This window comes from Semicossyphus pulcher, unplaced genomic scaffold (genome assembly GCF_022749685.1).
Source record: "Semicossyphus pulcher isolate SPU_LCO1_2020_fin unplaced genomic scaffold, fSemPul1.0.p SCAF_11, whole genome shotgun sequence".
In the NCBI taxonomy this organism is placed as follows: Eukaryota; Metazoa; Chordata; class Actinopteri; order Labriformes; family Labridae; genus Semicossyphus; species Semicossyphus pulcher.
This window is the reverse complement of record NW_027211615.1, coordinates 23,789,527-23,811,729: the sequence shown is the minus strand read 5'-3', so window position 1 is coordinate 23,811,729 and position 22,203 is coordinate 23,789,527. Positions and strand designations below refer to the sequence as shown.

The following is a 22,203-nucleotide window of genomic DNA, read 5'->3' as shown; positions in this document are numbered from 1 at the left end:
AAGAGAATACAGCAGTGGTATCACAAAACTTATAAATAATACAGAAAAACTAAAATAGAATCATATAGAGACAATTAACCATTGTTTTGAATGTTAAGATGATATGCAGCACATGGTGGGACCTGGAGCATCGCTTGCTGAACGAGCTGGCCTCAGCATATTTATTACATACACAGAATATTGTATTTTCTGTTTGCTAGACTTTGCATTCTAATGAGTATAAACAAGCCAGTGTGGTGTTCTTGAGCAGGGCTGTCGTTCTACAGAGTTATTCTATGTCAAAAAAAGTTTTACCTTCTTATTGTCCTGGGAATCGGTGTTTTCCCTATACTATATGTTTGTGTGTGAGAGCGTTTCCTCGATTCCTGCAAAGGAGAAAATAACAACCCAGCTCGAGTACCTTAACTTATCTATGGCATGCATATAGGACTGCAAGTCTAAAAGTGTTACTTCATTGTACATGCACAACCGGACACCTGTTGTAAACCTGGCATATTTTTCGAAGGTGTAGGCACAGAGCCACGCGCAGATAAACTGACTTGAGTCACAGTCTGCTGTTTTATCGCCCTACAAAGTTTTAATGAGTTCCAGTTTGTTAGAAATGCAGCAGGATGCTCTTTATTGATGCGGCTTTATCTGAATGGTTTTTTTTTGAGCTGCGTTAAACAACTTTTCAAGTCAGTGTTGCTAAATGATATAAAGGTAAGCATGAAGTAATCCCTTTATATGTTAGTAAAATGAAATGGCATGCTTTTTATTGTTGCTCTAATGGACATTTTTTAACAATGTGTGAAACGAGAAAACTCTGTAAAATGAGTTTCTAGTGATGAATCTACAGAGAATTATTGCTTATAATTGCTGCTCCCCTCAGATTACAGCGCTTTGTAGCATCTCATTGTTTAACTTCACTGTTTTGGTTCACTCTCACTGCACTCATAGCATTGTTTTCAAGCTCAACAGGCGGCTGTTTTGTCACATAAAAGCTCTAAAAACCCACTGTACTCAACTGCAAACAGAAGGCAGACATCATTAGTGACTAGCTGTTGAAGGTAGTTGAACATTTTGCGGCTGAGGAGCCAGATTTATGTTTAGTTATTTTGTGTTTACATCGCGGCAGACCTTGATTGGGAGAGAGTTTTTGTTTCAGTCTTATACTTTTATTTGCCTCCTTTGTGGATCTGAGATTTCCTTTGTTCTCAGACAGAGATTCCCTCTCTAATGATTCACCTGTCTCTAACAGATGTGTCTGTTTTTCAGTCAAACAGTTACAGGCATACCTTTTTATAGACATCAGTATATAAACCAGGAGCAAAACAAGCTACATTATGCACAGGAACACACTGTTTCTTTAGTGCTTTTGAAGTGTGCTGGAACAGAAACTTTACTGCCTCTCCACCATTATTCACTGCAATGTTGTGCTCTCACTTCTCCAGCCAACCTGAAGGAGCTGATCTCTCAGACCATCACCAGCTGGGCTCAGGAGTCTCACATCCAGGACCCAGAGCTGGTCCGAGTGATGTTCAGCCTGCTAAGGAGGCAGTACGATGGTATCGGGGAGCTGCTCCGGGCCATGAAGAAATCCTACACCATCAGTGCCGCTTCTGTGCAGGATGCTATTAACCTGCTGGTATCTCTGGGTCAGATCAGGTCTCTGCTGTCAGTCCGCATGGGGAAGGAGGAGGAAAAACTCATGATTGATGGACTTGGGTAAGAGAAGATGTTGCAATAAACATGGAAACATCTCTATCTCATTTTTCAGCGTGCTGTATACCGTGCTGTTACATGTCATATCGACTTTCTTTTGTTTGCAGCGACATCATGAACAACAAGGTTTTCTACCAGCATCCCAACCTGATGAGAGTGCTGGGCATGCATGAGACCGTCATGGAGGTCATGGTCAACGTGCTGGGAGGAGACAAGTCACAGGTACAAAGGCATGGCCGCGTTATGACTTGAGACTTGCTTCATGGTCTGTTTTAGCTCTTCTTATAATTACAAAGAGATGACAAACCATCAGAGTTACATAGAGTTACAGTACATAGAGTTGTAACTGGATGTGAAGCGTATTGTCTTTCTTCTTGACCTCTTCCAAAATCTTATAAAAGTATTATAAAACTAGATTTTACTTTTTCAGTTTTTCCTGTTGTTTTGTCGTCTTATACAAAAAGGACAATATAAAAAAAATGCTGGATTTACAATCTTCTCTACTCTGTAACTGATTTGTGCGGAAGGAAATACATTTTACAGGTTTGTTAGACTTGAAGAATGAACATAATCCTTTTGGTGAGAAACACTGTATGTAAATGTAACTATATTTAACTATATTTTGTTTACAAGAAAACCCCTTAGGGAACCTTTTTTAAGGAACCTGGCATTTAGAAAGATAGAAACCTAGTTCATAAACAACTCCCAGAAATATAGGGGACGTACAGTATCTGAAATCATTAACGGTGAAATACAGCTCCGGAAAAAATTAAGAGACCGCTGCAAAAATCTGTTTTTCTCTGGTTGTGTGAAATTAACTTTTGTTTTATTGTAAACAACGTCCAATTGAAATATTCTCATTGAGGTCTTTTATTTGCAGAAAATGTCGACTGGTTAAGAGAACCAAAAGATTCAATATGTTTTTCAGTCCTCAAATAAGGCAAAGAAAACAAGTTCATGTTCTGAATACTGATGTTGTAACTCAGGAAGAGTTCACAAACCAATGTTTGGTGGAATAACCTGGTTCTTAATGACAGCGTTCATGCGCCTTGGAAGTCTTTCACATGTTGTTGGGTAACATTAGGGCCACTCTCGGAGCAAAAATTCAAGCGGCATTGTTCGATGGCTTGCGACCATCCATCTTCCTCTTGATCACGTTCATGACGTTTTCAATGGGGTTCACACATCTGGATTGGGCTGGCCATGACATGAAGAGAGAGAGGCTGATTTAAGGAACATTTGGAGTGGGCTCTTTCTACAGAGCTGTGTGTATCCCTTTCAAACATATTGGTTGCCTCAACATTTGCTATAAATCAGATTTGCATGATATTGACTGCACTCCAGAGTCTCAACTTTTTATGTGTTATATCTTGTATACTGATGTCAGAAAAACAAATGTAATCCTAAGTAGGATACGTAGGCCAAATAAACAACCTTATAACAGAGAAACCACAGGGGTAATGGAGAGGTCAGAGGAGTAAACCAGGCATAGGAGGGTATGAGAGGGTCAGAGGGGGGCCCTCTCCAGCCTCTCCTTTTTGGGCAGTGCTGACAGAAGCTGGAAGAGAAGGTTGTGATTTAATGTTGCGCCCGGTGCCAAGCGGCAATTGAACCTCAGACAGAGAGACCTCAGGGAGACATTCAGGCCTTCACATCTGACTCGGGCAGTCTGATCACGCCTTCTCACAGATAAATTCCAGCACCAGTTAACTGCTACTTGATACGAGCACTTCACTAACTGTAGCCATATAAAGTGGCATCACCACAGCTTGTAAATTTTTATCAAGTTTGCAATATTTACTCCTTGATTGACTCAAATGTTTTAGTCCTGGCAGGGTTTAATATCAAAGCAGGATTTAGTTGGGTAAGGGATTTTCTGGTCATGTGTTTATTTATAAAGGTGACATTCCTTGAAGTGGAAGCATTATGCGTGATTGAAAGTTGAAGAATAAGGGCGACTACGATGATGATGAGTGTGTTTTTATTGCAGTGAATATTTGCTTGAGGTTAGGCGAGGATCTCCCTCTCTCTGGTATCTATCCTCCTTTCCTCAGGCAATTTACTTTCATCTCCTGCTTGGGCAAAAAAACACTTCGCTCTTAGATTTATACTCCTGAACCAAGAGCAGAACTAGATACAATGAGCATGACACAGAGGTAAAAGCGTTAGGATTTGCAGGTAAGATGATTTTCCAGCTGTTGAGTGTAAACAGCAAATAAATTGTGTTTATGGAGTACACTTAAAGCTTTTGTCAGAGGCAAACATTAAAGACTCTGCAGCCTCCAGACACATCAGAAAGATTCAACTCTGCCTAAACTCCGGAAACTGCTTCTTATGGGAAAAGCTAGATTTCATCTTCAAACATGTCTTCTTTTAACAATGTCAGGCCGGCTCAGACGGTACATTTTAGAGAATATTTAAGAGTTTCAGATTCACATTAAAACCTGAGTGTCTAAGACTCCAAAAACGACACTGCATTCTGTGTCAAACAGTTCGAATCAAGCCTCAGGATGTCTGAAGGTGATGGGCATGATTTATGGGAAGGCCAGGCAAATCAACTCAAGGTCTTGCAAAGAGTTAGGATTCGGGTTGTCCAATTTTCCGTCCATCCTGTCCTTGTCAGTGTGTTGATTGAATTTCTGCAATTTTGGCTCAAACATGTACAGGGACTCAAGGATGAACTGAGCAGAATTTGGTGGTCAAGCGTCATTTTGACGTTCTAAACATGACTTTTACAAGTAAAATCAAGAATTCCATCCATCAATCCATCCTTTTTCTTCCGCTTATCCGGGATCAGGTTTCGGTGGCAGCACGCTAAGCAAGTTAGCCCAGACGTCCCTCTTCCTAGCATAATTTTCCAGCTCCTCCTGGGGGACCCCGAGGCGTTCCCAGGCCAGGTGGGATATATAATCCCTCCAACGGGCTCTGGGTCTCCTCTCAGTTGGACATGCCCGAAAAAACCTCCACAAGGAGGCGCCCAGGAGGCATCCTAATAAGATAACCAATCAAAGATTCGCACACTAATAATGTCAACATTTCACACAAATGGTTAAAGGATAAAATGATGATAATGTTTTCGTATACAATGAGTTTAATTAGTTGGCGAACACATTCAACTACAGGGGGCAGTATTTCTGGCAACTTGTTTCTGCTTGAAAACATCAGTAAAAATAAATGTAGGATCTCTTCTGACTTGGCACGTCTCTTATGTTTTCTTTTCCTTCAAAAGGAGATCGCTTTCCCCAAGATGGTGGCCAGCTGTTGTCGTTTCTTGTGCTACTTCTGTCGCATCAGCCGCCAGAACCAGAAAGCCATGTTTGACCACCTGAGCTACCTGCTGGAGAACAGCAGTGTCGGGCTTGGTAAGCACTTGTAGTACTCCTGTTATTAACTCACAGTTGCCTTACAGCATTGTTATCATTCACAGTTATTGTAGGTCATTTTAAAAGAAGGTAACAGGGTGTTCATAATGTATGGGCAAAATGTAATATAAAGGGTGAGCAGAGGGTAATAAAAGAAGAAGATTCAAACTAGGAAGATGAGACTGTGAGACAGTAAGAGTGTATGCAGTGCAAGAAAGAAATATTGAAAGAATTCCTTGACATTTTGAAATACCTCAAGTATTTACCACCCTCCAGGAAGTCGAAAATTGCCCTTTTGCAGCTCCAAAAATGATGCAAAGTGTTGACTGGAATCAATAGGAGCCACTTTCTGCTGGAGTTTTTCAGCTAACTGACGTGCGACAGAAACTTATCGCCCACATAATGTCAGGGTATCATTCTGAGAGAGAAAGGGGCTGAGAAGGAGGGAGGTGATAGAGAGAGGAGGGAGGCAGGGAGATGAGGGACGACGGTTATTTAGGCATGCAGGGCAGCACTGATGAGTCACTGAGCTTTTGCTGCTGCTGCTGCTGCTGCTGCTGTAAACTAAAGCAGCAGCCTGTGAAAGAGGAGCGGTTCACATGGAGCGGGGGAGACAGATGAATGAAAACATGTTGCGCCTAACATGAAACATTTGATATTTGCTTCGTCATGGATCTCATACTTCAAAGTGAAGGTGCTGAGAGACACGCTTTTTGTGATCTGTGGATAAATGTTTATTCATCTCTGGGTTAATTGCCCCAGATGATAAGTTAGCCTTGCATGAAGGACACTGTTCTAATTATAAAGCAATTGCTGATTTATTTTGTAATCTTAATCGCCCTGCAACAGTGTGCACAATAATTCTAGGAGAAGTGGGCCGGTGGGAATGAAGCCATTTATATGGCCAGGGAGTGTTTCTGCCCTCTGAGTCGCAGATGATTCATTAACTTAAACGTAGAAACACAGAGCAACATCAGGGTAGTTTTCTTACGGCCTCCATAATGGTTATGGTAGTAGACAGGGGACACAGAGGTCCGTTAAAAGTGACACAGATCTAAACTGAATATGCACTTAACAGAATATATGATGGTACCAAATAATACACAACAAACAATATAATAGCGAGGGCAAGACAAAAATATTTTGAGCCAGTTTATTACATATTAATTGTACTTTATTTATTCCTTTTGCCATTAGTGCTTTGTCTACCCATGTGTGCATGTGCATGTGTGTGAAGGTTTATATGTTCTGCACTATAGTAATATAAGTTATTAAATATAAATATAAATATAAAACACTTTGTCTACTTTTTGCATGCAAAAGGCAAAAATGTATCTTTGACTTGCGTGTAGAGGTCTCTACGGGTCCAAAATGTTGTGCCCAAACCCAAAGAGACCCGGAAATGTACAACCCGGAAGCGAATGGGATCCGTCAATTATTTGAAAGCCAGGACCAGAACCAAGAAATGTCAGACCTGACCCTGGCTGGCCGAAACAGACCCGATCAGCACCGACTTCACAGCTGGTTGCTTTTAACAAGTGACTGTCATCTGTCAAAACAAACCTTTTTGTCCGACCTAATGTGACGTAGCCTTCTCCCCTGTGCCTGACCGTGCATATAATTCATCCTCCTTGCCAAGAAAGTTACATAAAACACATCCAGGTTTTCGGTTATCCATGCCGTGTTGTTGTGTTGATAAACAGCTAAGCTAATCCACTAGTTATTTCAGATTTAAAGTCCACTTGTTGTCACACAGATGGATGACAAATGAGCGTCTCGTTTAGAAGCAGCGTTGCCGTCATAATATTAGAATAACAAAAATAACTTGGACTATTTGTCCTCTTGAACAATGATAACGATTACGCTTTGCCGTGACGGCTGCTAACATTAGCATTTCTAGTTTGCTATCATCCGTGTTGTCCGAGTCTGACCTGTGATCTGACCCTTCACCTCCTGAGCAAAAGCAGCTGTAGCCCTCGCTCGGCCAGGTCATTGTTGCCACCTTGTGGCCAAAGCTGCACTTCGGTCGCACTTTCTCTTTCATCATGACCAGCGCTTTCTAATCACGGCCGGGTTGTCTCGGATACACTTGGGTATTACGCATAATGTTCAGGCTCCCGGATCCTAGGGTTCCGGTGGACCCGTGAAGACCTCTACTTGCGTGTGCAAATACCGTATATGCCATATAAAACACAGAGTAACACACACACAAGGTGGCAACTTTAAAACCATTCAAAACACTTAAAACACAACATGTACATATTAAGAACAGATACAATAGAGCTACATTACAGTACTATTCAAGTGCATTAAACATGCTGTATAGCATTTCTTTAGACTTTACTTTTATAATTGCCTCTGAAAGTCTGACCATGTTTCAACTCTTTTTTAGTGTCAAACATTAATGAGGTAATAAAAAATATTCAGCCTCTGTTTGAACGCCAAACACGACCTGATGCTCTGAGCTGCAGGAGAGAGAATGCAAAATATAATAATGGTATATGTAGATAGGCTGCCCCCTGTTGTTAACTAGGACTAATGTAAATTTTGCTTGTGTGTTTGTGCGTGTGTGTGTGTAGCCTCTGAAGCTATGCGGGGCTCCACTCCGCTGGATGTTGCAGCATCTTCAGTGATGGACAACAACGGCCTGGCTCTGGCCCTGGTGGAGCCCGATCTGGAGAAGGTTTGTAACGTCAGCACAGAAATGAAAACATGTTTGAGGAGGACATGTGCTGTCATCAATTACCCAATAATTCATACTCGAACCAGTATTTAAATTCTGCCGAGGACCACTTCAATACAGGGTGAATATCAGCTTGCATTTCTTAAGCTGTGTGTCTAATTTTTGTTGATTATTAATGAAACTGATACAGAAAGTTTATTTAAATAGACACAACACGGCTATGCCATAAATCAGTTTTAAAGCAGTGCAGCTCGTGGTTACATGCCGATTAGATTTCCACCCAGTGTTTATAATCTGTTTAGTTGGAGAGATGCTGCAGCAGATGAACCTGTAATATGATAGATTTACTTTGGTCTATAAAAGTATTTCAGGCTCTGTAAAACTGTGGATTGTAAATCAAATAACATGTCACTTGCTGAGATGAGAGAACCAGATATTTTGTAATAAGAGCACATCAGGTTTATGTAGGCTACATGCACTGAAACAACCTTTTAGTGCATTTACACATGTTCTGGGACAGTCGGATGATATTACTCTTGATAGCATTATATCCATAAGTGTTACAGTATTCAAATTATGATCACTGTTTCTTGTGTTTTAGAATGAATCACTGAGATGTTGTACTTTTATGTTACCTAGAAGCGGTACAATAATGTGTGCGTGTGTGTGTAGGTGGTGACATACCTGGCAGGCTGTGGTCTTCAGAGTTGTGCCATGCTGGTCGCTAAGGGTTACCCTGACCTCGGCTGGAACCCCATAGAAGGAGAGCGCTACCTGTCCTTCTTGAGGTTCGCCGTCTTCTGCAACGGTATGTTGATTTCCACCGAGTGCATGGAGGTTATGTCTTTAAAGTTTCCTTTTAAAGACCCATTTTGGACTTCTTGTTCATTATCGAGCTCTAGTTATAACTGCTGGTCTTTATTGATGTTGACAATCTTCACAGAAGACTCATAAACACTGTGAAAACTACAAACCAAACAAGACAATTTCAGACATTTAGCTTAAAATAACATTGAAACAAACACTGTGACTCTTGCGTATTTTCTTACAAATAAAGTTAAACAGTGAATTAACAAGTTAAATTAACTTAATAGTTACCATGTTCACCTGGCAGACCAACAGAAAAGCAAAACAAAAGACAGTCATGACAAAGAGTTGCCGCTTCAACCTGCTGCACCTGGCCCGCGTGCAGCATGGTCACATGACCGACGACAAAACCTTTAAAAACCAGGACAAACACAACAAAGGAAATAGCCTAATATAATACATATGACACGACAAAATAATAATATTTCACCTCTGTTGCAGTCATTGAGAATCTATCTTATTTCAAATAGTTATTAATGAGGACAAAAGGTAAGCTTAGTAACTCTCGCTGTTGTCATGGCAACGTGTCGAAGCAGCGTCTGCTGGAGTAAGGGGTCTCTTTAGGTCCATTTTGTGACTGTATCAAATGTTTTTCTTGTGACTGTGACAGCATCAGTCAACAGCTGGTGGATGCAATGTGCTGTAAAAGGAAGCTGTAATTGCGAGGACATGTTATTTGTGTGAGTGATCTGTATACACTCTTTTTGTTTGACAGGCATGTTAGATGAAAAATCACAGCTTTCCCTGGTTTAAGAAAACAATCCTTTGGGAAGGCAATAAACAAGACCTTTAGCCAACTCTGACATTTTCCTTTGGAAAATATAAATCTTCACGTATTGATCCATGTCCATTTTCCTGCTGTGTTTGTTTACAAGGTGAGAGCGTGGAGGAAAATGCCAACCTGGTGGTGAAGCTGCTGATCAGACGTCCGGAGTGTTTCGGCCCCGCCCTGAGGGGAGAGGGAGGTCAGGGTCTGCTGGCCGGCATGAAGGAGGCCATCAAGATCTCTGAGGATCCGGCCCTGGACCTGCCCCAGGACCAGGCTGTGGTCAACACTGGGTAGGAATCCAAATCAGTTTGTTACATTATTCAGACCTAGTCAGGGTTAAAAAGCTTTTTAATCAGAGTTTAGATCATGAGGCACTAAAAACCTACTGAGTGGCTCAAAAGCTGGTGATGAAGGCCCCATTATCTGTGGTGAATTGTTACATTTAATTAGAATCTGCAGTGTTTTTCTAAGCTCTGCTAAACCACCATTACTCTTAGTTAATACACTTCTTAATGGTGCTGTATCAGTGTGAATTTGATGTATTGTTCATCCATTACTGGGAAGGGATTCAAGTTTGCCTCTTTGTAACGCCTGCATAAAGGAACCGGAAAGAAAAGGAGTTTATTACTCTAAATGTTAATGTGAAGTTTTATCATCTGATTTAATTGAACGAGGCGCCAGACAGGAGAATCACTCATGGATCTTTTTTATTTAACCATGTCAGATAAGATTTTTGTTCCCCTCTGGCGTGTGTAAAGGCGTATAAAAATACTCTGTTTTAAGCAGTAACACAAAATAGTTCAACACAAAGAACCTCTACTGACTCACCCTCATACAATATACAAATGTGACTCCTTTCACAACTTTAATTGCTTTATTCTACTTCACTGAAAAGCCTCTTAGCATTGTGCACAGGAGGGTTCAAGTTTGCATATTGGACTATAATTGCGTTCCAGTCATGATCTAAAGGTTCATGCCTTTTAACTGAGAAACTTCAGCAAGTTAATGTGAAAACTTCTCGAGTCAACTGTCATTCTGCACAGTGAAGCTCAAGCATTCGAGTAAATTAAAGAGCAGCTCCAGTCATGTTTTAAGACATATAAAATGCTCTGCTTGAAATAATAAATTGTGTCTTGTGACATGTTTTTTCTCCTGAATCTGCATAGTCCTCGCCCACTATGCAAATTACCAACTCCCTCCTGTTCGCAAAAACAAAACACGTCTCTGCCATCATTTAGTGGCAACTTGTTGAAACTTAGCTAGCTTGAAATGTAGTCATTAGTAGCGGTAACGTTAGCGTTAGTAGTGAGTTTGCAAAAATTACGATGACTGTTACAGCTGGCTCGCGCATCGCTGAAGTGGTTGCCATGGGTTGCACATAATGATATGCATAGCATCACCCCATCCATTAACGGGATTGGCTCCTTAGGTTTGTGACGTCTCAAACCTGCCAATCTGAAAACGTGTTGTTCAGCCTGTCCTCGGTACACTGCAGTTTAAAAGCAGACAGGCCCAGCCATGGAGACGACTGCTGATGTTGTCCCTGATATGTCTTGTAGCACATGAAGAACACCTCATGGAGATGTTTACAAGGTTAAACACTGGATTTTTACTGGAGGGGGCAAAATACATTTATGAATGACACAGGAGGACCTTCAACTGTCCCTGTAACGGTTGCAACAATGCAAATCATCTCTATCTATCTTTTCCATTATCAAGATCCAAAATAAAACAAATGGAAGAACAACTGCTGATGTGATTTCCAGTGAAAATCAACTTGTGTCAGGAATCTTCTTGAACTATGTGTTGCGCAGCAATCTGCCTTATCGTGTCTTTTTTCAACATACAATACATTTTTTACAAGCTTACAGAAAAACAATCGAAATTGATGTGCATAAGTGGAACTACTAATGCATGTGACATTTTAAGTGAGCCTTGCATACCTGAATCAAAGAGATTTTAAAACATCCCTTTCACATATAGACTTTAAACAGCGATGCCTGTGTAGTTAGAGGTTTAAGGGAAACAAATGCAGCAGGTTTGACATTGATCAAAGCTCTCGGCTGTTTGTAAGAAGTGTTTGTACCAGACTGCTCACATCAGTATGCAAAGGCTGTGATACACTGGCTGCATCTTAATGGAGGAAGGCCTTTATTGTGTGAAGTGAAGAGAGGGATTGGGAGGTGGGTCAGAATCAATATGTATCACATAGTGGCCTTTAGGGGGTTAATGTATGCGTTTATATGCTTACAAAATGACCCACATGACATCTTGCAGAATCTAGTTTATCGTCTTAGTTTTCTTGGAAGGTTTGCAGCATTTCTAAGTCTGTTGTCACAGTGACAGAGTCATGTTTGTGTTCGTTTGTTCAGCTCTGGTGAGGAAGAAGGAGAAGTCATTCACATGGGCAACGCCATCATGTCCTTCTACTCGGCTCTCATCGACCTGCTGGGACGCTGCGCTCCAGAGATGCATGTGAGTCTCTACACAACAACCTGATGTTAGGATTAAGACACTGTATACTCATGAACAGCAACTTAAGTGTGGCCTAAACCTGGTTCATTACAAGCTTTACATTAATTATTAGAATAATTTTGATATTTGTTTATCCATTGTTATAAAAAGACATAAATAATCAGAATGACCTAGTCCTTATTTTGCATTGGTGGAGCAGGTTCCTTCTCCCTTATCAGTTATATTTTCCACCACAAATTCATTAAATAGTTCAATCACTAAATGCTTTTCCATCCTGCACAGACTCACTTTCATATTTTCAAGATCCAATAAACAAACCAACTCAGCTGCAAGTTGAATATTTCCTCTTTTCATCTCTCACAGCTCATTAATGCTGGTAAAGGCGAGGCGCTCCGTATCCGAGCCATCCTGCGCTCTCTGGTTCCCACTGTAGACCTGGTGGGCATCATCAGCATCCCACTCAAAATGCCAGTGGTTAACAAAGGTATGTTGATTTTGACGGCTGGTATTTATTAGCCCAGCTTCCTCCCACAGTTCAAAGACATGCTCATTATGTTAATTAAGGAATCTCAAATTGCCAGTAGGTGTGAATATAAGCATGAAAGGTTTTCTGTCTCTATAGCCCTTTTTATAATGGGGTTCCGCCTCAGCGCTGTAATGAAGCTCCGCCGTCGTGCAGCCCTCGCCATTTTACATTGGACCAAGCAACGCCGGCACAAAGCTGCTCCAGTTTGTTTTGTTTACATTGCATCCTGGCGTTGCGGAAGCAGAACGTGCGTGAGGTGTACACAAACAGTGCGTGCTTCCAATGCGCACACACAGCGCTGTTCCGCCCTGCCATCTCTGCTGTTTACACAGACGACGTTTCGTCCCTGTTACTAACTCCGATACCGGCTCAGAGGCGGAACGACTTCGCCCCACCATTCCGCCTCCGTGCGTTTTACATAGAAGACGGAACATTACAGAGGCGGAATAATTCCACCTTGAACTGGCAGTGTAAAAAGGGCTCATGTGTCAGCCCTGTGATTGACTGGCGATCATTCCAGGGTGTAGCCCCGCCTCTCGCACAATGACAGCTGGGATTGGCTCCAGAACCCCCCCCTCAACCCTGAACAGGATAAGCGGTATAGATGATGGATGGATGTTTATTTGCCACATAAAGTCAGGCATGAAGATGTTGACAGTTGACAAACATAAATAAATGAAACTGACCAGGTGCGGCATCAAGAACGGGTTTAAATGTGTAGAGGGGAACAAAACTAATAGCAGCCAAACGTGACAGAAAAATATCCAACTGAGGCAGAACAACGTTCTTTGGACTTGATTCAAGGCTGACAGTGGTCTCCCTCAGCACTCTGATGATTTAAACTGTGCACACAAACACAGGCTGCAGTATATCAGACCTAATTCTTTAGTGCCTGCTGAACTAACATGCCACATTACTGCCTACTAAGTGTTGATTTGGCTGGTATGTACAGTGAGTCACGCAGCCAGATCAAGAAAACTGAAATAATTTCTTATCTCAGCAGTTCGAAAATCATGTCAGCTCTGCCAGCTGGAGGTTTATTCTATAAGGGAGTGTGTCATACCTCTCTGTGTTTTAAATGGGAAGGAAATTTGTGCCCACAGGGTGTCTGTAGCACCTTTAAGATTCTGCCTAGCTTTTAATTTGTTGAAAAAATGAGCTATCCTCAGCAGCAATACATAGAGAACTTCATGTGTGATTTTTCTTTGTGGCATTTTTTAATAAGGAAGCAAGCTGCGTCTTAAATGACTGAATGCACAAGATTTTACTGCTTATCTTGTCTGAAATACTTTAAGGTTAAACACTTTTACCGTCATTGTCATTGTTTTTCTTTAATATTACTTCTTTTGGTGTTCTTCTTCTTCTTTGGTCTTCTTTGGTTTGTGTCATTCAAGGCTTTACTTAAAGGGCCAGTTCACTGATTTTCAACCTCAGTCCTATCATGCTTTTATGGGGAGGTAATGCCATCATGGTAGGAAAAAAATGTGTCTCTGTGCCTTTGGAGGACGCTATCCACTTCTCCAATGGGCCCTGCAAAAAACCTCTGTCATCTGGCGGAGGCCAGGGAGCTTGCTAAACTACACCTTGCCTCCGATGTCATGTCTCATTCAAAATCGTCAGGTTTGAAATGCAGACCTGAAGATTTTTTGGACGATCCACCGGTATATTCTCATCGTATTTCAGAGTCTGTACCGCTCTGAGCCATTGCCTGCAGCTAAACGGTAGTATTTCACTCCAGCATCTCTCGCTGGGCCGTTCTTTCAGAGGGACAGGTGCAATGCATGCTGGGTGTTGTAGGAATGCAGAATTTGTGAAACCACAGCTTTCTCCACAGCTGTGGCGCCAATTTCAAATATTATTGCTTCTATCGATTATAGAGAACACCAGCTTTGACTGACAGTGGCTTTTTCCAGGGGCGAATTGCTTCTTTACAGGTTTAGCTTTTGTTAGTCAAGCTCTTGTGTTCCTCTCTGAGCCTTTTCCTGGATTCTCTCCGTCCACCATTATTTTTATTTTAAGTATCTTTTTCTTCAAAAAACAAAATCTTTGGTCTTCTTCAGAATTGATTCTGGAACAGTCCAGAATATGAGTGAAAATAAATGGAAATAAATACAATCTATACAAAGTGTGTAGTCTGATAACAATGGCACATAAATCTGAAACTTTTCTCCCCCTTTAAATGTGTTTAACCTTCAGACGGCTCAGTGACAGAGCCCGACATGTCTGCCTGTTTCTGTCCGGACCACAAGGCCTCCATGGTGCTCTTCCTGGAAAGAGTTTACAGCATCAAGGACCAGAGCTTCCTGCTCCAGATGTTGGAGGTCGGCTTCCTGCCTGACCTGCGAGCCTCTGCCTCTCTGGACACGGTGAGTGAGAGAAAATCACGTATCCTGAGCAAGCATTCACCTTCAGCTGCAGACATTTGTGTCTGTGTTTCCTACATGAAAACTTTTAGATCAAATGCAGACTAAATTATCTTTTTTTTTTACATTCAGCTTTAGTTTCACTGCACTAAGTTAAGTTTGAGTTTGCTCATTAGATGTGATCGAAGCAGATAATCTCAGCTAACATGAACACTGATTCATTATTTAAACCAGAACAAAGTCTTCTCATAACTACCTCTGAGTTTGCAGAAACATCAACAGAATTATTGGTTAAGTCGTTTGGTTAGAAACATCTGCTCATCCTCATGACACTGAGTCATTTGTTCAGTATTCAAATTGTCATATACACTTTGTATTTGCAGAAACAGAACTCTGTACTGCAGCAAAATGTGACAATTCTGTCCTTAGTCGCTGCTCAAATATAATATTGTTCAAATTAGTTTAAAACTGGATCTTTGACATCAGATGGACTCAGTGATCCAATGGGATTTTTGTGCAGCGAATATATTGGGTTTGTTAATAACAATTTCGATGTGATGGAGGGCTGTTTTAGCAGACTGACCTCATCTGATTCAACATATTACTTAAAGGGGGTTTTATGTTAACTGCAAGCATCATATTTTGCTCTGTGATACGTGTGGAGTAGCTTAGCATAATTTACAATTACAAAAACTCCTCATTTTTCTCACACTGGTGCTCTGTGCAGGCCCTCATACAGCCTCTGCCTGAAACAACTCAGTCAGCTCTGTCCCTTTAAGAAACCCCACCCCTACAAGCCCGCTTTCTTCTGATTGGTCAGCTCTTTGAAGCCTGCTGAGGCTGCACTTTGTGACGTCACAAAGTGTCTGAAACCTGGCATTCACGGCAGCCTGCAGACTGAGCTGAGAAGCCTGGGGATTACTCCAACATACTTTTACCTACAGATTTGAAACTTCACCCACGTTTAGTCTGGAAATCCAACATTGTAACATTATATACATGTCTTCAATGTGAAACAGCATAATACCCTGTCTTTAAAGGGACCCAGACTGTCATTTAGAAACTTCTCTGATTTGTGTTGCAGTTTAAGATATTGAGATTAAAATCATGAATGTTCCACTTAACTCTATCCCAAGTCTTTAGTGGGTTCGTTACTCCTGACCTAAATGCAGCTAAAATTTAAAAGGAGTTTCCACCAGAGATTGTTTGCATCAACACCTGTCACCAACATGAAATCACATTTAACGAGCTACAGAAACTTTTAAAAAAGTATTTTCATTCAGTCAGTGCCCCTTTCAAACCTCATTGAATGATTCAAATGATTTCTAACTGTGACATCAGGGAAAAATATTTTTCTACTTTCCCTATATTTTTTTTTTTTTTTTTTACATGAGAATGTCAGGAGCCTATTTCTCTCCAACTTTCTACTCATCTTGAAATATGTGTTTCTCCCTGCCCCTCAGGAGGTGTTGAGCACCACTGAGAAGGCGCTGGCCATGAACAGGTACATCGGCTCAGCCCTGCTGCCTCTGCTGACCCGCTGTGCTGCTCTCTTTGCTGGCACTGAGCACTACGCACAGCTGATTGACTCCACGCTGCAGACCATCTACCGGCTGTCCAAAGGCCGCTCGCTCACCAAAGCCCAGAGGGACGCCATCGAGGAGTGTCTGCTGGCTATCTGCAAGTAAGCAGAGCTTTGTTTAGACACAGCTCAGTGAAGTTATTAAATAAAGGCTGGAGGTTTACAGAGACTGCACCGTGTTAGCTTTACAAACAATGCTGCTGTCAAAGGGCCTGAGTGCAACACATATTAAACAACCCAGTGTTCCCATTAAGGAAGTTTATTTACCATAAATCACAGACTGCAGGATGCAATGAAACTAGATTTAGCACTTTAAGATCCAAATAATGTGATAAGCACAGAGCCCCTAAAGTCCTGTCTTTCTATTATCTTTTATACACAACATTTTTATCTTGGGGGTACAAGATGAAGAATATGACCTTAAAGGGCCAGTTTGCCGATTTTCAACCTCAGTCCTATCATGCTATTATGGGGAGCTAATGGCATTAAGGGGAAAAAAATGCAAAAAAGGGCTCTGTGCCTTTGGAGGACGCTATCCGCTTCTCCAATGGACCCTGGAAAACCTCAACCAGACGACGTAAAACACGTCATCTGGTGGAGGCCAGAGAGCTTGTTAAACTACACTTCCTCAATCTAGGACACCCGCCTCTGATGTCATGTCTCGTTCAGAATCGTCAGGTTTGAAATGTAGACTGCAGACCTGAAGATTTTTTAGACGATCCACCGGTATATTCTCGTCGTATTTTAGATTCTGTACCGCTCTGAGCCATTGCCTGCAGTGAAACGGTAGTATTTCACTCCAGCGTCTATCGCTGGGCCGTTCCTTTTAGAGGGAGGGGCGCAATGCATGTTGGGTGTTGTAGGAATGTAGAACTACGAACTGTTTGTACAACTTTCTCCACAGCTATGGCGCCAATTTCAAATATTATTGCTTTTATCGATTACAGAGAACACCAGCTTTGACTGACAGTGGCTTTTTCCAGGGGCAAATTGCTCCTTTAAGGGGCTCCGCAAAAATTATATTTTAAATAGCCCTGCATTGTTTTTCCTGTTATGGCACATAATGTGTAACATTTGCAACACAGAGTAATACTGCGATTGGCATATCCTCACTTTAGCTCTATAGAAACCAGATTTAGCATCACAACATTCTCTGTATTAACAGCCTACTTTGTATTACAGAATGATCACACTGTTAATTAAGGATTTTAACCACATAATGTTGGCAGCCATTTTGGATGTCTTTGACAGAGAGTTTCACCTCGATTGACCTCATGTCATGCAGCTTGCTGCATGCAGTATTTGTCTGCCACATAGTAAAGGTCACATTACCGATCAGTTTTCCTTTGTACAGTAGAAGAAGTTAAAGTTTTAGTATTTTTGGATGTATATGTAAATATCTGTTCATGTTACAGGCACCTGCGTCCCTCCATGATGCAGCAGCTGCTCAGACGGCTGGTGTTTGACGTTCCCATGCTCTCTGAATACTGCAAGATACCTCTCCGGGTGAGTCACTGCATGCAGGTTGTTTTCATCAATGTGCTTGATGTATTAGTTGAAAGAGTTGAGGTATAATTATACCGAGCAATCAGAGGCATCCTGTATTTCACAACACATTTGTCTTCCTTTCTAGCTGTGTTAAAAACCCTGACATTTTGTTTCTTTCCCTCAGGTGACATTGTGTTAACATCATGTATGTTAATCTATAATCATGTTATACTGTATAATGTGTACTCATGGGTCATTACTGTGCAAACATGTTTAATCTTTATGTTGTTTCCATGTTCTCCAGCTTCTGACCAACCACTACGAGCAGAACTGGAAGTACTACTGCCTGCCTTCTGGCATGGGCAGCTTTGGCATCGCCTCCGAGGAGGAGCTCCTCCTCACCAAGAAACTCTTCTGGGGAATCTTTGACTCCCTTTCTAATAAGGTACAACCGCAACCTGTGCTGTGTAGATATATTTGCTAAGATAATCTGGAAGTATGTGAACAGAACAAGTGGTTATTTATTATTATTTGGGAAAGCTGTAATACATCTCTGTATTTTCTTTATCTACTTTTCTTGCTCATGTTCTATCTGTGAAAATAAATCAGACGTGTCAGGAGACAAGGCAGTATTTTCCTAAACTCCCTCTCTGCTGCATAAATACATGTTTAGTATTCAAGCAGTGTTTGCTTTCATGCAGCTTCCTTCTGTTTGTTGCTGTTGTTTTGGAGAAAAATCTTGAATTTTCAACACCTGAATGTTGGTCTCATGAGAGAAAAGTTCTTGGTAGTCAGAGGTAGTGAAGTGAAAGCTCAATGAAGTGCTTGTGAGCAGTGCAGCTGAGGCGAAGCCAAAACAGATGAATCATTTATCAGCCTGTGACAGGCCATCGGTCGGCGCAGACTTCTCCCTCTCTCTGTCTTTCATGTTTCCTCTTCTCTTTTTTTCCCCCTCACTCTGTTCTGCTCAGTTTGTCCGTCTTGTATCTACATAGACATGTCTTCATTTCAGATAACATGATGTGAAACCAGTTTGTAACCCCTGCCTCCTGCCGTGTCTGTCTCCTCTGTAGAAGTATGATTCTGAACTTTTCAAAATGGCCAACTCTTGCCTGTGTGCCATCGCTGGAGCTCTGCCTCCAGACTTTATAGATGCCAGTCTTGGAACAACACTGGAGAAACAAGCATCAGTGGACGCACAGGGCAACTTTGATCCCAAACCAATCAACACTGCCAAGTGAGTGGTTGAAAAAAACACCTACAACTCTCCTTTAGTCGATGAGATTTAAAAGCACAATTTTGAAATTAATCTTACATCTATAACTGATGTGCTGTTTTAGCAACATTGTTTTAAAATAAACATTTAATGCACGAAAGGATTGTGCAGCTTTTTGTGCCCAAATGCCCCAAAAAGACTCCGCCTCATTCTCGAAGCACACGCAGAGGGTTGAATGAACCCCAAAGTGCACTGCAGAGCAAGCCGCGTCTCTGTGCTCTGGTGCCATTTGAACGTATTTAACTGAGTCATTATGCAGACACTCAGGGCCCCAGATAAATTTGGCCCCTAAAAATATTACTGCAGAGAGCTGGTGGTAACTGTGGCGCAGTGTTTACAGTGAACATGATGATAATTCAACCTTTTGTGTGATCAATAAATGTATTTGTTTATAAATACATTCTGTTAATAATATATTGTCATTATTATTATAATCGGGAGACCAATCAGTCCGGGGCTGTGCGAGGCTCAACCCTGGCACACGGGCACACATTGACCACGTGTGTAGACGGTCTGGAGGCGTTACGCATGACGGGGATTATTATATGGCCGCTAGTTTAAAAAAATGAAGCTGCGTTACAGACAGTTAAACTAGTAAACACCTGTCGAGTCTTGACTTTACAATAAACTGTTAAAAGAGCTGCCCCCTCCTCTCCCTGCTCATCATCCATCTGTGCATGGAGTTGAGATCCGTCAGTGTACGTTCAAGCACCGCGCAGCAGATAGTGGAGGTGCAGACAGCTTCTCTCCACAATCAGACACAAAACAAGAGCAAACTGCACGGATCTGTGAAACTTTATGGACGTGTTTGCGCTTGAATACCATCTGTGCAATTTGCTTTGTGAATCGGACCTTTAGACTGGGCAGATAGCGGGGTGGTGCCGTCAGCGGATGCAATCCATTCTTAGTGTGTTTTCTCATAACATAAGATTCACTTTCAAATAACAGATATTTAAACATTGTCTCCACTTTCTAGTATCTCCCTTCCTGAAAAACTTGATTACATTGCCAACAAATATGCAGAGCATTCCCATGACAAGTGGTCCTCAGAGAAGGTTTGTCCTTTTTATGTGCTTTCAGTATTTTCCGACTGATTTCTGCTTACATTTGATTTAATGCCATTTGCAAGAAGAATAGACGCACATTAAAAGCTCAGGAGAAATTGTTTAGAAATATAACCATTTCATTTTCATTCGATATAACATTGTCTTAAATAGTATGCAGTTTATCATTATTATTATTATTATTCCTACGGCTGCGTTCTGAACCTGAATTGCACTCTACATTGTTGCAGGTGTCAGCAGGCTGGAAACATGGAGACAGTTTGGATGAGCAGGCCAAATCCCATCCACTGCTGAAGCCTTACAAATCTCTGAGCGAGAAGGTACACACACACTGCTACACACACAGTTTAAAGAAGTCTTGAGAAGGTTTTTGTTTGCAACAGTGTAATGATGTGTTTTTGTTTTCCTTATCGAAGGTAATGTAAATGTTTGACAACCTTAATGAGGTTAAGCTTCAAAAGACCATTTATACAGTCAGGGTGAACTTACTTAAAAGCCCTATACTTCTTTGCCTTTGCCTCACTATTAATTAACATAAAACTCCAACATGAAAATAACCTAGAATTATACATTCTTTAGAAAATTTAAAGAAAAGTTTGTTCTAGATGAGAAAATGGGAAGGAGGAAATATTCCTGTATAGTATTGTTATGTCATAAAGTGTAAACATGTTTGTGTGTTTGATATGTAGGAGAGAGAAACGTACCGCTGGCCAGTGAAGGAGTCGTTGAAGAGCATGCTGGCGATGAACTGGAACATTGAGAGGACCAAGGAGGGAGAAGCCATGTTCCAACAACGAGAGAGCGAAAAACAAAGAAAGATCTCTGACTCGCAGGTAACACCCTTCATGTCAAAAAGTATTACCAAACAAAAAGAGGATGATACGTGATTAGGCAAGTATTTACAATCGTGCTGTCGGACATAACTCAGAAGATTCTCTTTTTTGTCGTCTGTGTTAAGTCGCCTCAGCTTTTGCCGTGTTGTTTCTGCATTGTGTGTTGCAGATAATTTATAATGCGTCCCCATTAAAACATTAAATAGGAGGAGCACTCCTTTGCCCTGCAAGGATAATAAACGCAAAGCAACACAGCTAATGGCTTGTGTCATTAATGGTATCACTTTGACATCAGGCTCCATTTATCATAGAAACACAGTTATGTTGTCACATGTTACGACAAGTTAATGAGCAACGTAAACACTAAGAAAGAATGAGTGATGTCTGAGACTAAGAAGAAGCTGCTACTTAAGTCAACAAAGACAACAGGAAAGAGTGTTTGTTAATTTTTCAGTCGGCGCTGTGGACAGCTCAAAAGTCAGACTGTCGTTGGCTAAACTGAGTATAATGTAGCTAATTTGCCTTCATGTTTTGACCCACTGTAAAAGTATTTGTTCATTTTTATATCATAATGTTAACTTTATTACTCGTAAGAAACATGTTTACTGCTAAATTAACAATGTTTAATCTTGTTGCCTTCAGTAAAGATCCCTTTCAAGTCCAACACTATCAGTAACTGTCACAAATTTCAGGAATATACTCGTATATATTATGAAGTTCATATCATGAAGTAAGACCTGGATCTACAAGTAAAAATATTTCCTAACAATAAATGGAACTGTGGAAAAACATACACCTTATTTCTGTAATTCTGTAACTATTCTCCAGAATAAAACAGATGCATTGATTGTCTTTAATATTCAAATACAGTTCTGTTGTATTGTTTCTTTCTGTCTTTGTAGATCAATGGATTCAGTCCTGCTCCGATGGACCTGCACAACGTCACTTTGTCTAGAGAATTACAGGTCGGTTTTATTCGACTTTTTAAACTTGATAAAAAAAAAGTGTAACATATACTCTAATCTCAGAAGAAAGATATTTGAATGTACAGTGTGTGCAGAATTTTCTTCGTTACTCAAGCCCGATTGTTCAGATTTGATGACTTGTGCATCTCTGCAGGGCATGGTGGAGGTGGTTGCAGAAAATTACCACAACATCTGGGCCAAGAAGAAGAAAACTGAACTCGTTAGCAAAGGTGTGTTTAGCGCAGT

The 22,203-nt window shown here is 41.1% G+C and overlaps 1 protein-coding gene across 1 annotated transcript in view; it reads left to right on the top strand.

The window, feature by feature from the left end:
* ryr3 (ryanodine receptor 3) overlaps positions 1-22,203 on the top strand; it is a 133,819-nt gene that overhangs the window by 76,846 nt on the left and 34,770 nt on the right. The window contains exons 41-58 of the mRNA XM_069683579.1: positions 1,434-1,707; positions 1,812-1,926; positions 4,934-5,066; positions 7,646-7,749; positions 8,422-8,557; positions 9,492-9,675; positions 11,758-11,860; positions 12,224-12,344; positions 14,583-14,752; positions 16,213-16,433; positions 17,747-17,837; positions 18,124-18,264; positions 18,893-19,056; positions 20,072-20,150; positions 20,390-20,479; positions 20,849-20,992; positions 21,895-21,957; positions 22,112-22,187. Coding sequence (XP_069539680.1) covers positions 1,434-1,707; positions 1,812-1,926; positions 4,934-5,066; positions 7,646-7,749; positions 8,422-8,557; positions 9,492-9,675; positions 11,758-11,860; positions 12,224-12,344; positions 14,583-14,752; positions 16,213-16,433; positions 17,747-17,837; positions 18,124-18,264; positions 18,893-19,056; positions 20,072-20,150; positions 20,390-20,479; positions 20,849-20,992; positions 21,895-21,957; positions 22,112-22,187 — 2,409 coding nt within the window. The remainder of the gene's footprint in view (positions 1-1,433; positions 1,708-1,811; positions 1,927-4,933; positions 5,067-7,645; positions 7,750-8,421; positions 8,558-9,491; positions 9,676-11,757; positions 11,861-12,223; positions 12,345-14,582; positions 14,753-16,212; positions 16,434-17,746; positions 17,838-18,123; positions 18,265-18,892; positions 19,057-20,071; positions 20,151-20,389; positions 20,480-20,848; positions 20,993-21,894; positions 21,958-22,111; positions 22,188-22,203) is intronic.